Consider the following 14,506-nt stretch of genomic DNA (forward strand, 5'->3'; position numbering starts at 1 on the left):
ACCCGTGGAACGCTTCCCAGCCCCGAGGGGCAGGACGCACTCGAGACCACTCGGCCGAATCCAGCGCGAGGTTGCGAGGAGGGGCGGAGAAGGGCGGGTGCGTTGGATCCTCCCAGCCCGTCCTGCTCCCTGGCGTCCTACTTCCCGCCAGGGCTGGCCACACCAGGACAAGCCGGGAGCTGGGCTGAGCCGAGCCACCACTGGTCTCCCACACCCCCCAGTGTCCAGAGAGCCCTAGGCAGGGAACTTGGTGCAGCCCGGGATGAAACACGGCTTCCTGCCCCCAGCCCTGCCCCAGTCGCTGAGCATCAGGAGGGCCGCACTAGCCGCATCCCCAGCACGCCCTGGCCCCACCCGCTGCCTGCTTAATTCTTCCTCTATGTAGTCATCTGCATTTATGGGCACCCACAGGACTACCCGCCCAGCAGGCATAGGCAGGCCCCACCCTGTGGGCGGGCAAAGGGGAACCCTCCACCTGGCCGGTGCCAGTAGCAGGGCCCAGAGAGCCCGCGGGAGCTCCTTTAGCCAGGTGACAGCTGAAATGAGGCCACACAGACTCCTGGGAGAGACGCATCCAGGCAGAGGGAACAGAAGGGCCAAGGGCCCTGAGGCTTGAACACAGTTTCCTGGTGGCACAGGAAGGGGTTCAGCCTAGACGGAGAGGAGTTTTGTTTTGTTTTGGTTGTTTTTTTGGGATGTTGTCTTGCTCTGTTGCCCAGAGCAATGGAGTGCGATGGTGCAATCTTGGCTCACGGCAACCTCCCCCTCCCGGGTTCAACTGATTCTCCTGCCTCAGCCTCCCAAGTAGCTGAGACTACAGGCGCGTACCACCATGCCCTACTAATTTGTGTATTTTTTGTCATCATGGGGTTTCATCAGGTCAGCCAGACTGATCTTGAACTCCTGACCTCAAGTGATCCACCCACCTGGGCCTCCGGAAGTGCTGGGATTACAGTCATGAGCCACCGCGCCCGGCCCAGGGCAGTGGTTTTAGTCTGGCATGGGCAGCCCAGGAGAGGAGGGCTTTAGTCTGGCATGGGGAGCCCAGGCGGGGAACTGTAAGGAAAGAGGGGCCAGGTAGGTGTGACTTTGGTTTGGGGAGGGTCCCTCAGGCTACAGGGAGCTGCAGCTGGGCCTGAGAGGTGTGATGGAGCAGTGACAAGGGGGTCAGGGCATTTCTGCACAGATCCCACGGGGCTTGACCAATGATGGGGGATGCAGGCGATTCCTTATCTCAAGTAGCCTCCTCCAGGAAGCCTTCTCTGCCTACTCAGCTCTGGACTGCAGAACAGCTCCGAGAGCCTGTTTGTTGAATAAATTAATCAGTGAGTCTGCTCAGTCGTGTTGGCTGACAAGTCAACTGTCTGACCAGGGGTGGCTGAGCTGAGTCCCCCCATATTGTGAGTGGGAGGAGGAACTACAGCTTTCATCAGCTTTCACCAAGTACAGAACCCCAATGGGGTTACTACAAACTCATGAAACCAAAGGAGGCTGAGGCTAGAGGATCCCTGTGTGAGGATCTCTTGAGCCCCAGAGTTCAAATTCAGAGTTGAAATTCAAATTGAGACACTCCACCATCTGCCTTTCTCTGAAAAAGAAAAAAACAAAAGTTTTACCTTAATTACACAAATACTATTTGAACATGTGCCACTTTCTTTCTTTCTTTTTTTAGAGTCAGGGTCTCACTCTGTTGCCGAGGCTGGTGTCAAACTCCTTAGCTCAAGTGATCCTCCTGCCTCACCCTCCTGAGTAGCTGAGGTTACAGGTGTGAGCCACCATGCCTGGCCTATGTTGAAATATTTTTAAAAATCCTAGCAGCGGCCGGGCATGGTGGCTCACGCCTGTAATCCCAGCACTTTGGGAGGCTGAGGCAGGTGGATCACCTGAGGTCGGGAGTTTGAGACCAGCCTGACCAACATGGAGAAAGCTGGTTTCTACAAAAAATACAAATTAGCTGGGCATGGTGGCACATGCCTGTAATACCAGCTGCTCAGAAGGCTGAGGCAGGAGAATCGCTTGAACCCGGGAGGCAGAGGTTGCAGTGAGCCGAGATGGCGCCATTGCACTCCAGCCTGGGCAACAAGAGTGAAATTCCATCTCAAAAAAAACCCAAAAAAACAAAAAAAACAAATCCTAGCAGCTACGTTATTGGTTCAAGCTTTGTGCCAAGTGTGGCTTCAAGGACTCGGTAGACATCACTGTCATCTCTCCTTGCAGATGAGGAAACCTAGACTTTTCTTTCTTACCTGAGGCTGCAAGTGCTTTAGGCACATGGTATCCTCCATGTGACTGACTTTCCAAATCAGGACCTGGGGAATGTGAAAAGGAATGGTATTATAATTGTACCTGGATGACAGAGACTGTCCCGGGGAGGTCTCTTAGTCAGGACTTTTTCAAATGACAGATCCATATCCAATGGGCCTAAGCCCGAGTAGCTGGGACTATAGGCATGCACCACCAAGCCCAGCTAATTTTTGTATTTTTAGTAGAGACAGGGTTTCACCACGTTGGCCAGGCTGGTCTTGAACTCCTGACCTTGTGATCCACCCGCCTTGGCCTCCCAAAGTGCTGAGATTACAGGTGTGAGCCACTGCACCCACCTCCATTTTACTCACTTATTTAATGGAAAGCCCTAGTGCTCAGGCATGGCTGGATGCTGTGATCCTACAAGGACTCAGAGACAGTGAGGCCATGTAGACTGTCTCACATCTCAGCCCGGGAGGGACTCGGCCCTTAGGCTCCAGGCTCACACCCAGTGCTCTCAGCAGGCCCAGCAGGAGAGCAGGAGCCCGCAGCAAAGTCACAGCAGGCTTCTCCATGACCATGTCAGCCATACCCCTTCTGATGGTAACCTAGGTAGCTTCCAGTTTTTCCTTATTAAAGATGCAGTAGTGACTCTACCTCCCTAGTACTGGGTATGCACTTGTATTCTCTTCAAAGCTTTAATAATGACATAGTTAGAGATGAAATATAAAATTCAGCTAAATTCTTTTTTTTTTTTTTTTTTTTGAGACGGAGTCTCGTTCTGTCACCCAGGCTGGAGTGCAGTGGTGCCGTCTCGGCTCACTGCAACCTCTGCCTCCTGGGTACAAGTGATTCTCCTGCTTCAGCCTCCCGAGTAGCTGGGATTACAGGCGCCCACCACCATGCCTGGCTAATTTTTTTGGTATTTTTAGTAGAGATGGGGTTTCACCATGTTGGCCAGGTTGGTCTCGAACTCCTGACCTCAGGTGACCTGCCTGTCTCGGCCTCCTGAAGTGCTGGGATTCCAGGTGCAAGTCACTGCACCCGGCTGCTGAATTATTTTATGAAACATTAAAGAATTAGGGCAGTCGAGGTAGCTCATGCCTGTAATCCCAACACTTTGGGAGACTGAGGCAGGAGGATCGCTTGAGCTCAGGAGTTCAAGACCAGCCTGGGCAACATAGCAAGACCTGGTGTCATGTCTACAAAAATAAAAATAAAAAAAATTATTTTTTGTGTGTGGTGGCCTGTGCCTATAGTCCCAGCTACCTAGGAGGCTGAGGTGAGAGGATTACTTGAGCCCAGGAGATTGAGGCTGCAGTAAGCTATGATTGCACCACTGCACTCCAGCCTGGGCAACAGAGCAAGACCTTGTCTTAAAAAAAAAAAGAAAAAAAAAAGACAAGAGAACAAAATCCACGACAGTGAGCATTGTATTGGACATGTAACTCGGAACACAGGCAGGTATTTACCTGGGATAAGATGCCTACAAAAGGATCTGCTGGGCCCACAAGCATGCGAGTTTTCCCTGCTGGTGGTGCAAGTGCCTGAATCCTAACCCAGCCAGCACAGGCTGTTCCCAGGCTACTCAGTTTTCGCCAGGAGCCTGTACACGTGCTGATTCCGAGCGAAGCTGAATCACATGTCTCCACATGTCTGTTGGCCAGCATGTGGAGAGCCTATGGTGCCCTCGCCTGTCTTCCTCCCGGCTGATCTTCCAGCTATGTTAGGGGCTCCCTGCGCACTCGAGACGCCACTCGGCTATGCATGCTGGACCCTTTGGCTCCCAGGATGTCCCTTGTCTCCACTGGTTTTGTCCTGTCTTTGGTCTGTACTGGCATCCCAAAGCTGAGTCTTGAGAGATGCTAATGGGGCTGCAGACGTGGTGGGGCAGAGCCCAGCCTGCCACCGTAGGAGGGAGTGGTAGTGGCTCCTGGTGCAGGTGCCAGTCTTAAAGGCCAGGTGAGCTTTGGTCTGGTCTGGCCAGGCAGTGGAAGGACAGGACCTGCATGAGGTGGGGCAAGTGGTGGGACACCGCCAGGCTCTCACCTGGTCCTAGCCACTCTGCATGCTGGCCTTGCCAGTCTTGCCACATGAAACACCTTCCTTCTGACACCCAAAATCCACCTGAGTCACATCACAGATAAGTGACTAGTGCTCAGCCCAGTCCCACTGCTGGTGAGTGGCTAATTAGGGGGGATCCAGCGTGTCTGGTGCCAGTCCCTCCTTGAGGAACCTGCCTGCCTGCACCTGTGGTGCCTTCCTGGCCGCAGCCATCTGTCCCATCCCACTTGCCCAGATGGCAGGCTCCGCAGGCCTGGCCAGGCAGCAGGGGCTCAGGTCAGAGAGGATCTCAGTGCAGGCAGTAAATGAAGCCCTCTCCTCCAGCGCCTCCCCAGCCGCCACCCCTTCCCAGTCTCAGCAGACGGCCTTGAAAATAGAAGCCACCAGAGCAGATGTCTCCGAGCACCTTTACCTGTGCCCTCCTCTGTGTCTGTGCCCAACATGCTGCCGCCCCAAGAAGAACTGCCCATGCTGCCAGCCCAGGGTGCCCGTCATGAGTGGCAGGCCCCACCCCAGCCGGCCTCCTCCAGGTTATCAGCTGGCCTGCATCGTCAGCGTTTTTGCCCATCAGCGCACTGCACACATAATGGACACACACACATGCAGGCTGCAGCATGCTGCCCACACACACGCATGCACACACAGCACGCCGCCCATGATGCACAGATGCATGTGTGGGCCTGCCCACGTGTCTGAGTGCACATACATGCATGTGCACATGTGTTATCCCCACCGTTTCATTCTTTAAGCCTGCCCCTTCCTTTCCCATCCTCACGGCTCTATCCCGCTCCCCGCTTGCTCCTGAACTCTCTCCAAACAGGCTTCTCCCCCAACCCATAAGATTCTGTAAAGGGCACTGTGACCTATGTGTTGCCACATCCGAATCCGTCCCACCTGACTGCTCCCTTATTTTTGGGACACCTTGTCTTCGGGGAGCCCTGTGCCTTCTTGGCCCCACAGCCCTTACCCACCTCCTTTCTTGGAAGCCCCGGCTGGGGCCTTGGGCCTCTCACCTCCTGTCCCTGGTGCCTCACACTCCAAGCACCCTCTTTATACCCATGCCCCCCACCTCCAGGGCCAAGGACACCTCTTGGCTCCGCCACCTTCCAGGTGCTCAGCTTTCCCCTAACACATGGGAGGCCTCCTAGATTCTCCTCATCTGCTCACACCCTCACCTATGGGCCAGGGGTCCTGCAGCAGGTGGCACGTCTCTCCAGGGATTCCCGGTGCCCTCCGCCTGCTACATCACGGTTGGCTTCAGTGGCTCCAGCCTCTCTGTCTCCTTGCAGTGTATTCTCAACTACAGTTGCCAAGAAAACCTAAGCTGGCCATACCACCCCTCTGAGGGCCCTTCCCGCTCCCCAGCATCCTCACACGCTTTCTGGGGCCTCTGTGCTTGCAGCCCCAGCCTCCCCCCACTGCCTGTAGCTCCCTGCCTGGGCACACACAGACCCTGCCCTGGTGCGACAAGCCCTCCCAGAGGAAGAAGAGTATGCCTGGGTCAGGTCCCAGCAGGAGCATGATGGGGTCAAAGGTCAACTCCCATCTGAAGATGGCAAGATCCCCCCTACTCCGCCCTCCGCCTGGGGCTTCCTAGGTGTTTGGAAGTCATGCTCTGCCTGTTCCCCTGTCCCAGCCACCCTCCCTGCAGCCCATCCTCCCTCCCTGAGGAATCTGCCCCTTTGCAGCTGGTCACATGTCCCCGGGCCGCCTCTACTGCAGCAGCGATGCCATGAAACCACGTGGAGGGCACCACCAACCTCGGCACTGCTGCCCTAGGAGGTGCAGGATGTCCACACTCGTGCCCACAGGGGACAGCTTTCATCAGAAGACACTGCAGCAGAGATGGCGGCTGCGACCCAAAGCAGGGGGTTCCCCTGGGGCTGGATCTAAAAGTGACCTGAGGAGAAAAAGGCAAGTGGCTGAGGTGAGGCAGTGCTGTGGGGCCCCGTGGTAGGCAGTGTTACAATGTCTGCTGCCACTTGCACTTACAGTGGGACAGACACGCAGACTCACACTGAGGCTGGCTGGGGAGGGAGGGACAGGCACGCAGGGTTTCCAATCTGCCCTGTGTTGCTCCTTCAACCAGGTCCTGGGCTCCCATCCCAGACATCTTAATGCTCTCTGTATGTGTGTCTAAAATAATTCACTAATGAAACCACTTCCCAACCCTCCACTTGGGTCTCCAGGGAAAATCCAGGATCCTTGCTGGGCATTCCAGGCCCCATGGGACCTGGCCAGTCAGGTGGCCTCTACAGTCTTTGGGTCACACTCCAGACCTTTGCCCCTGCTTTGCCCTCTGCCAGAAATGCCTCTTTCTGCCCATCCGGACTTTGTGGCTATGTCCACATCCACAGGAAGCTTCTAGGCAGCAGAGAAACAGGGTCAGACGTGGCTTTTAGAAAAAGGTCTCTGGGGCAGGTGGATCACTTGAGGCCAATAGATCGAGACCAGCCTGGCCAACATGGCAAAACCCCGTCTCTACTAAAAACACAAAAACTAGCTGTGCATGATGGTGCATGCCTGTAATCCCAACTACTTGGGAGGCGGCGGCATGAGAATTGCTTGAACCTGGGAAGTGGAGGTTGCAGTGAGCTGAGATTGCTCCACTGCACTCCAGTCTGGGTGACAGAGTGAGACTCTATCTTGGAAAAAAAAAAAAAAAAAAGGCCTCTAGGATCCCCAGTGAGGAAGGCAGGTGGGGGCACGGGGGCAGGGAAAACATCAAGGGGTGGGGAGAGACCTGCCCTGAGGCCCGGTGCACAGCTTGGCATCCACTGATGCCCTTTCACCCTCGTTCCACCAGTAGCCATGGAGACGGCTGTATCTTAACTCCAGCCTTTGAAAAGGGCAAGAGAGTAGGGGAGTCTTGAGCCACAGATAGCCCACCTGGGCACCATCTCCCCAAGATGTCCCTCAGGGCCTGGGGCTCCCAAAGGTCAATTATTGACCCCAGGACCTCCACTCATTTTGCTCTCCCTGCCATCGTACTCAGAGGCATCCAGAACTGGCGGATGGGAGAAGCTCTAGGGAGACAGGCCTAGACACAGGAGGAGACATGTGGAGCTGAGGCAAAGGCGGGTGCGGATGCCAGGCCCAGTGCCCTCTGTACCCCTACTCCTGCTGACGACCTGGATTCCCTGGAGAGACAGCGTGGCCTGCAAGGTCCCCCGCCCTGAAGTGGGGAGGGTAGGGCTGCTGGGGTCCGGCCATCCCCCTGGTGGGTCCATGCATGGCAGCCTGGGCAGGGTGCATGTGAGTGCCCACCTGTGCTGGGGTGGCCTGACCCTCTCGGCCTCACAGCCTTGCCTGCCTCGTGGTACTGCCCACCTGGCCTCTCACGACTGCTCTGTGGTGTGTGTGCCTAAGGGATTGAGCTCGTTGGGCTGGGGACAGGGGCCTGCCTAGGTCTGTTGAGAGGGCCCAGGTATAGGACTTCCACCCAGACTGACTGGCTGGGGCACAAAGAGAAGCCAGGACAGGGCTGAGTGTGTGTGCAGGGGCGTGCCCTCTGGACCAGGCCCCTCCCACCGGGGCGAGGCAGAGGCCTTGCCTGGATGGAGCGGAGTGGAGGGTCTCCCTGGTGAGATAGTACTGGAAGGGCAAGGGACAGCATTCTGGGGAAGGAACCAGAAAGAGCCCTTGCATGGAATGTGGGGATTTCACCATGAGACCCCAGCTGCCTGGCCATGTGTTGGGGACTCCAGGTGGAAGGTCGTGTCTGGGAGGATGGATGGGGGGCTGGGCAGTCATTGCCCCTCTCCAGATCTGCGTCCACACCTGTAAAATGGACCTAGAATTCCCAGCCGCTGGGGCGAGTGAGGCCATAAATTAGTAAAGATGGACCCAGGCTCCTAAGCCCCCTAGGTCATGACCCCAAACCTTGGAACCCCCCACGGAGACGGTAGGGGTGGCCGAGGCCCAATCCAATCTATCCCATCCAAATGTGGGAAGAACGGCAGGGCAAACCGCCGGTTTCCCTCCTGGCCGCTCCTGTCTTTGAGGACACCTCTCTTGAGCCCTGATTTGCTGGCGGATGAACTGGGGATCATCGTGTCCACTGTGGCTGGTGGTCGTGAAACGAAGTGGAAACAAGAGTGTTCAGGCCGAGATGGGCGCAGTGCGCGCTCCTAAAGAGCTGTCCCCATCCGTCCGCCCCTCCCTCCCTTGCGCGGGTCAGCTGGAGCGGGGGCGCGCCAGGCACGACCCTGGCCGGGCAGAAGGCGGTGGAGCCCTTGGGGGTGGCGGCTCCTACCCCGGCCCTCCCATGTTGCAGATGGGGTAACAGCCCGGAGGTTTTTCCCAAGGTCACGGAAGGTCAGAGAAAAGGGGAGCTGGACGTGACAAGGAAAGTCACGCACGGCGGAGGGCGGGCCACCTACGCGCGCGCCCGGGCACACAGAGCAGCGGCGCCCTCCCCGGTCGGGGCCGCTCGCAGCGCGTAGCCTTTCTTCGCCCGCAGCTCGGGTTCCGGGAGACCCGCCCCTGCCCTCCCCGCCCCGCCCCTGCCCTCCCCGCCCCGCCCCTTTCGCCACGGCCCCGCCCCTCCTCTCCGTTCCCCCCGCCCGCGCTCCCTCAAGTTTCTCCGAAGTTTTCCGCGGGTCCAGCGGTGCGCTCCGCCCGCCGGCCGGTGACGTAACAATGGTGCAGCGCGGCGGCCAATGGGCGGTGGCGGGGGCCGGCGGCGCGGGCCAATGGCGGCGGCGGACGGTCCCGCGGTCCTGCCTGGCCGGGGCCGCACTGCGCCGCCCGCCGCCCGCCGCCCGCCCGCCAGCCGCCGGCAACGGCACCCTGCGATCCAGCCGCGGCGGCTCAGAACATGCAGCTGCGGCGGGCGCGGGCAGCAGCGGCGGCTCCCTCCTTGCGTCCGTCGTGGGACCTTCGCCCGCTCGCCCGCGGACAGCGCTTCGCGCTCCGACGCAGCAGGGCGGGGACGCCCGACGCAACCCGCGCCCCCAATGGTGAGTCCGTCCCCTCGCCGCGCGCCCGCGGCATGCCTCCTTCCCCGGCACGCGCATGCAGGTACGGCCTCGCTGCGCCGGCCGCCTGCGCGGACGCCACGCCCGCGACCCTCCACCGCCCGACGTCTGGCCGTGTCGGCCAGGAGGGGACGGGTAGGAGGAGGTGGCGGGCGGCCCCGGGCGCGGCGCTGCCTTCGATGGCCCAACCCCCCTATTCACGAGCCGCGGCCGTGACTCTGCCCGGTGACGTGGGGAGGCCGAACTTTACGTAACCCGCCCGGCGCCCCACGCGTGCCGGCACAGGGCATACCTGGGGCCGGGAGGCCCAGGCTTGGGGAAGGGGCTCCAGTCACGGTGGCGTCCACGCGCTGCAGCCCACCCTCACCGTGCGGCTCTCTTTAACTCAGTTACTGCCAGTGATAGTGACCCAGTCAGTGTGTGTGGACGCGGCCTGCCTTCTGTCCCAGGCCCCTTGTGACCAAGGGCTTACCCTTGAAAGAAGGCAGTAGGGAGCTTGGGACAGAGCCAGAGGTCAGACGCCTATGCTCAGGTCGGGGCTGGGGACTCAGAAGGCAGGGTCAGGGCTCAAGCTCGATTCCCTGTGGGTTGGGGGTCCCCACCAATTCTAGAATGAGCCCAAACTGAGACACAGGAGACCTGAGTTCTAGGCCTGGCTCTGCCGTGGCTTGCTGACCTTGGAGAAGCTTGTGCCCTGCTGGAAAGTGGGATGGCAGTACCCGCTTCATCTAGTAGTTGGGGAGATCAAGAGAGGTATGAGACCTGGAGGATGGCAGACTATGCGGTGCGGTGCACACCGGTCTCCAAGTTGTTTTCAGCCTCCTGTCTCCTCCCAGGAGCTAGGGGTGCTAACCTGTAAGTGTAGGCAAACATGTTTGGATAGAGGGCTGGTGCCACGCCCCAGGCTCACCCCGCCCGCACAGCCGTCGTCCACCCCTCCCCTTTCTTACAGATGAAGCTGAGGCTCGGCCAGGGACAGTGATAGACCCACATCCCCGGAACTAGGTGATCGCGGTGCAGGAACCAGGTAGGTCTGAGTCTAGATCATGCCTCTGAACAGCCCAGGAAGAGGCTCCAGGGGCCTCCAAGTGGTCTGGGGTCGGAGGTCAGGGTCAGAGTTGCGCTTGGGCTGGAGAGTGGATTTGCCTTATCTTGAGATGTGGGCCCAAGCTTCCTCATCCCCTCCCTGGCCTTTTCTTTGGGGTTGTATGAACCTGGCTTAGGTGGGAACAGAAGCTTTTCCAGTGGGTCCCTGGGTTGGAGAGGGGAGGGAAGATTTGAGGGCATGGGCAGCAAGGGCATTTCCAGCAGAGGTGCCAGAGAGCAAGTCAGTTTCAAGGAGGGAGAACAGGTACAACTAGATCAAGGATGGAGGCGGGGGTTCTGGGCGTGGGAGAGATGGAGCTGCGGGGTGACTGGAAGGGCCTGGCCAAGGCTGGAGGTAGGTATGAGGGCCTGGTGGGCCAGGACCGGAGGGGCTGTGTGAGGGGCAGAGGGGAGTCCCTGGGCCTCCCCAGTTTCCCCGCGCCTCACCGTGGCCCCTTCCTTTCCCCGCAGGTGTGCCTTCGCGGGATCCATGCCTTGAGGCCCAGGAGCGCCCCGCCGCCAGCATGCCGTGGGACGCGCGGCGGCCTGGGGGTGGCGCGGACGGCGGGCCCGAGAGCCCGGGCGCGGCGCGCTCGCGGGCGCAGAAACAGTGCCGCAAGTCGTCGTTCGCTTTCTATCAGGCGGTGCGCGACCTGCTACCCGTGTGGCTGCTGGAGGACATGCGCGCCAGTGAGGCCTTCCACTGGGACGAGCGGGGGCGCGCCGCCGCCTACTCGCCTTCTGAGGCGCTGCTCTACGCGCTCGTGCACGACCACCAAGCGTACGCGCATTACCTGCTGGCCACGTTCCCGCGGCGCGCGCTAGCACCGCCCAGCGCCGGCTTCCGCTGCTGCGCGGCTCCTGGGCCGCACGTGGCGCTGGCAGTGCGCTACAACCGCGTGGGCATTCTGCGCCGCATCCTGCGCACCTTGCGCGACTTCCCGGCGGAGGAGCGGGCGCGCGTGCTGGACCGGCGTGGCTGCAGCCGCGTGGAGGGCGGTGGCACGTCGCTGCACGTGGCCTGTGAGCTAGCGCGCCCCGAGTGTCTCTTCCTGCTGCTGGGCCACGGCGCCTCGCCCGGCCTGCGCGACGGCGGCGGCCTCACGCCTCTAGAGCTGCTGCTGCGCCAGCTGGGCCGCGACGCCGGGGCCACTCCCTCCGCCGCCGGAGCCCCGGCCTCAGCTCCAGGGGAGCCGCGCCAGCGCCGCCTGCTGCTCCTGGATCTCCTGGCGCTGTACACCCCGGTGGGCGCCGCCGGCTCGGCCCGCCAGGAGCTGCTGGGCGACCGGCCGCGCTGGCAGCGGCTGCTGGGCGAGGACAAGTTCCAGTGGCTGGCGGGCCTGGCGCCGCCCTCTCTTTTCGCGCGCGCCATGCAGGTGCTGGTCACCGCCATCTCTCCAGGCCGCTTCCCGGAGGCCCTGGACGAGCTGCCGCTGCCCCCATTCCTGCAACCGTTGGACCTCACCGGCAAGGGCTAGGCCCGGAGCATCCTACGCGCTGGATTTTGGGACAAAACTATTTTTCAGAGCGTTGTACCCGGCACTTTATATATATTGATCTCTGTATAGCACAATCTCTGCCTCATCTGTTGCATGCATTGGGGGCTGGGCTTGGATGGTCAGGTGAGTTCCAAGTGGCAGGTTTTCTGGGTGCAGCTGGGCTCGGGCCTTCAACTCGCTGTCCAGCCCCGGAAAGGAGTGAGGAGCAGCCTCTCACCTTGATCTAGAGCCTTGGACAGGTGTGTGTCCCAGAGTGGGTGACAGCTGAGTGCCGCAGGAGCTGGGTAGGTGCAGGGGTGGGGACTGGCATGTCCAAGCAGCAGGACAGCGTGTAAAAAGGCCTGGAAACCAATAGAACGAGCTCTGCGGCGTAGGATTCTCGCGGAAGGTCCTGTGCGATCAGCCTTTTGCACCCTGTGGACTCCGGGCCGGGGAGGGCACACGGGGCTGGTAGGCCCGTGGTGGTTGGTGTTGAGGCATGACCAAGTTTTACCTGGTATCCACCACCCCCCACTTACCACCAGCTCCTCCTTGGATATCACTACCCTGACAGGCAGCCCACCCAGGGCCTGAATTTGTCCCTGTCCCCCCCTTTTGCTCTTCCCCCATGACTAATTGGCACCAGGTCTTGCTGCTCCTGCTTCTCACCTCTGCGGTGGCAATAGGCCCTGGCTCCAGCTGCATGTCGGTCAGTGGGGTTAGATGTATCTTCCTCCAGGCCTGCCCTCTGTTCAAGCCCAGAGTGGGCTGGGTGGGCTCCCTAGGTGGCCCCCAGTGGGTGCTAGGTGGTGTCTGGGGTTATTGAGGGGTGGTTCTATCACGGTAGGGACAGGCTTCTTGCCCCAGCCTAGAGAGCTATTTTCTTCAGGAAGGTTCTGGAAATGGAGGCTTGTTCATGAATTCACCACGACTCCAGGCTGAGAGGCTGGGTCTAGGCCCTCAGAGCCAAGACCAGGGAGGATGGCCAGGCTGCCCTGCCCGGGAATTCTGCTGGGCCGTGAAATTCAACCCGCACCAACGTGGGCAGGAGGGCCACAATGTCCTGCCAGAAGCAGAGGGCTGAAGGTCTGCCGAAGGAAGAGCCACCATCCTGGCGGGGGGCACCTGCTGCCTACCCTGCCCCCAGTGTGCCTGTGGGGAGCACACCTGGGCGTGGAAGAGTCCAGGGTGCTGGGCCACACAAGAGAGGGTGGGGAGAGGCCTGGACAGTAGGAAGATCTTGCCTGGAGTCCTGGATCCGCCACCCTGGGGGTGACCTTGGACAGGCCTGTACCTTGGCCCTCAGTCTCCCCATCAACGTTTTTCCATTCAGGAGGTTTTGGGCTGTCTTCAGCCACCCTACCAGCCCTGAAAAGGATGTGACTCCTGTTTCTGGGAAGTGTGTGGTGTGTTAGGTGGGCACACAGCCCTGGTTGTGGGGAGGGAAGGATAGAGAGGGAGCATAGTGATGGAGCCCAGACTGTAGGCTGGAGTGAGGGCTCCACTTCCCTGCTGCTGTGTGTCCTGGACCAGTGCTTCTGAACCTTGGCACTTGGGGCAGTGGATATTAACATCTTTCCAAGTCCAAGACTTGGGGCACCAGGGCCTCTGGTCCTCTGGGAGGTGGCAGGTCCTCAGATCGGAGATGCCATAGGAGGGGGTAGGTACCTCTTTGGAGGATATGGAAGTGGAGACAGTGGTGTGGTGCAGCTGCCGTGGTTCTTAGGGGCTGGGCCTGGGGAGCCCATGGGGCCCTGATGCCCCAACAGCTTCTGCCTAGAAAGCCTGGGCTCCTTGCTGGGGCTGTAGACATGCAGACTTCATGTCCCCCCAGCTCCAGCTCTGTTCTCCATAGGTCAGCCCCACAACGCCAGAGGCCCAGAGCTAGTCCCCTCCATGTCCCCCGTAGACCTACAGCTGCCCCTTTGATGACAGCACCGTTGAGTCCCCTGGGCTGGGGGGTCATGCGGGGGTGAGGCAGCTGCCTGCCCCCGGGACTCCTTGCCTGGCCAGGCAGGACACAGGCTTGTGGGCACGGAGAGTGGGCCCCATGAAACCCATTGCCAGGTGACCAGGATGAGGCACCCAGGCTGGCCCGCGGAGTGCAGGGCGGGCCTGCCGCAAGAATTATGGCCACCGCAGCAGGAGGGCAGCCTGGGCCATTAGCTCCTGATGTCATCCATTTGGGTGAGGGGACAGGGAAGTCAGAGGAAGCTGGCCAGTTGCTCTCACGCAGCCTTATGGCAGAATGGTGCCTGATTCCTGGTACAGCTACTCCCACTGAGTCTCCAGGGATGTGTGGCTCAGGAACCTCCCCCTGCAACCCCCTCCCCCTACAACCCCTTCCCCTTGCAACCCCCTTCCCGACCCCCACACTGGTGGGAGGAGAGGACCTAGAGGAAAGGTGCTGGGCAGATAAGCAGCCGAGGGCGGCCCTGGGTTTGGCTTATCAGCCTTCTGGGCCCTCCTGCCCCAGGAAGGGCAGCGAGGACCATGGTGTTACCCCCTGTCATCCTTATCGTCCTGGCCATGAGCTTGCAGGACTGGGAGGGCCGGAGGCAGCCAGGCAGACAGCAGCACAGCTTTTGCCTGTTGGCAGGCGGCCTGGGTGGCTTCCCAAAGGCAGTCGCTCCATGCAGAACAAAACTCACTTTT

General features: G+C 60.1%; 1 protein-coding gene and 1 long non-coding RNA gene across 4 annotated transcripts; one reads left to right on the forward strand and one right to left on the reverse strand.

The window, feature by feature from the left end:
• Positions 1-894: 894 nt before the first annotated feature.
• LOC103886519 lies at positions 895-9,665 on the reverse strand. Its single transcript, XR_002523566.2, has 5 exons — positions 9,580-9,665; positions 6,069-6,208; positions 5,484-5,608; positions 2,247-2,309; positions 895-1,588 (listed from the first exon to the last, which is right to left on the reverse strand). It is a non-coding gene; the product is annotated as an uncharacterized LOC103886519 (long non-coding RNA).
• On the forward strand, positions 9,297-11,946 carry ANKRD9 (ankyrin repeat domain 9). 3 transcript variants are annotated; one of them, XM_031667796.1, is made up of 3 exons: positions 9,297-10,142; positions 10,240-10,314; positions 10,845-11,946. In XM_031667796.1, the coding sequence occupies exon 3, from the start codon at positions 10,898-10,900 to the stop codon at positions 11,849-11,851; it is 954 nt and encodes a 317-aa protein (XP_031523656.1). In that variant the 5' UTR covers positions 9,297-10,142; positions 10,240-10,314; positions 10,845-10,897; the 3' UTR covers positions 11,852-11,946. The 3 variants fall into 3 exon arrangements, with proteins under 3 accessions (XP_031523656.1, XP_031523657.1, XP_031523659.1); XM_031667797.1 differs by having other exon boundaries at positions 9,297-10,040; XM_031667799.1 differs by having other exon boundaries at positions 9,297-9,800.
• Positions 11,947-14,506: the final 2,560 nt, after the last annotated feature.

This window comes from Papio anubis, chromosome 7 (genome assembly GCF_008728515.1).
Source record: "Papio anubis isolate 15944 chromosome 7, Panubis1.0, whole genome shotgun sequence".
In the NCBI taxonomy this organism is placed as follows: domain Eukaryota; kingdom Metazoa; phylum Chordata; class Mammalia; order Primates; family Cercopithecidae; genus Papio; species Papio anubis.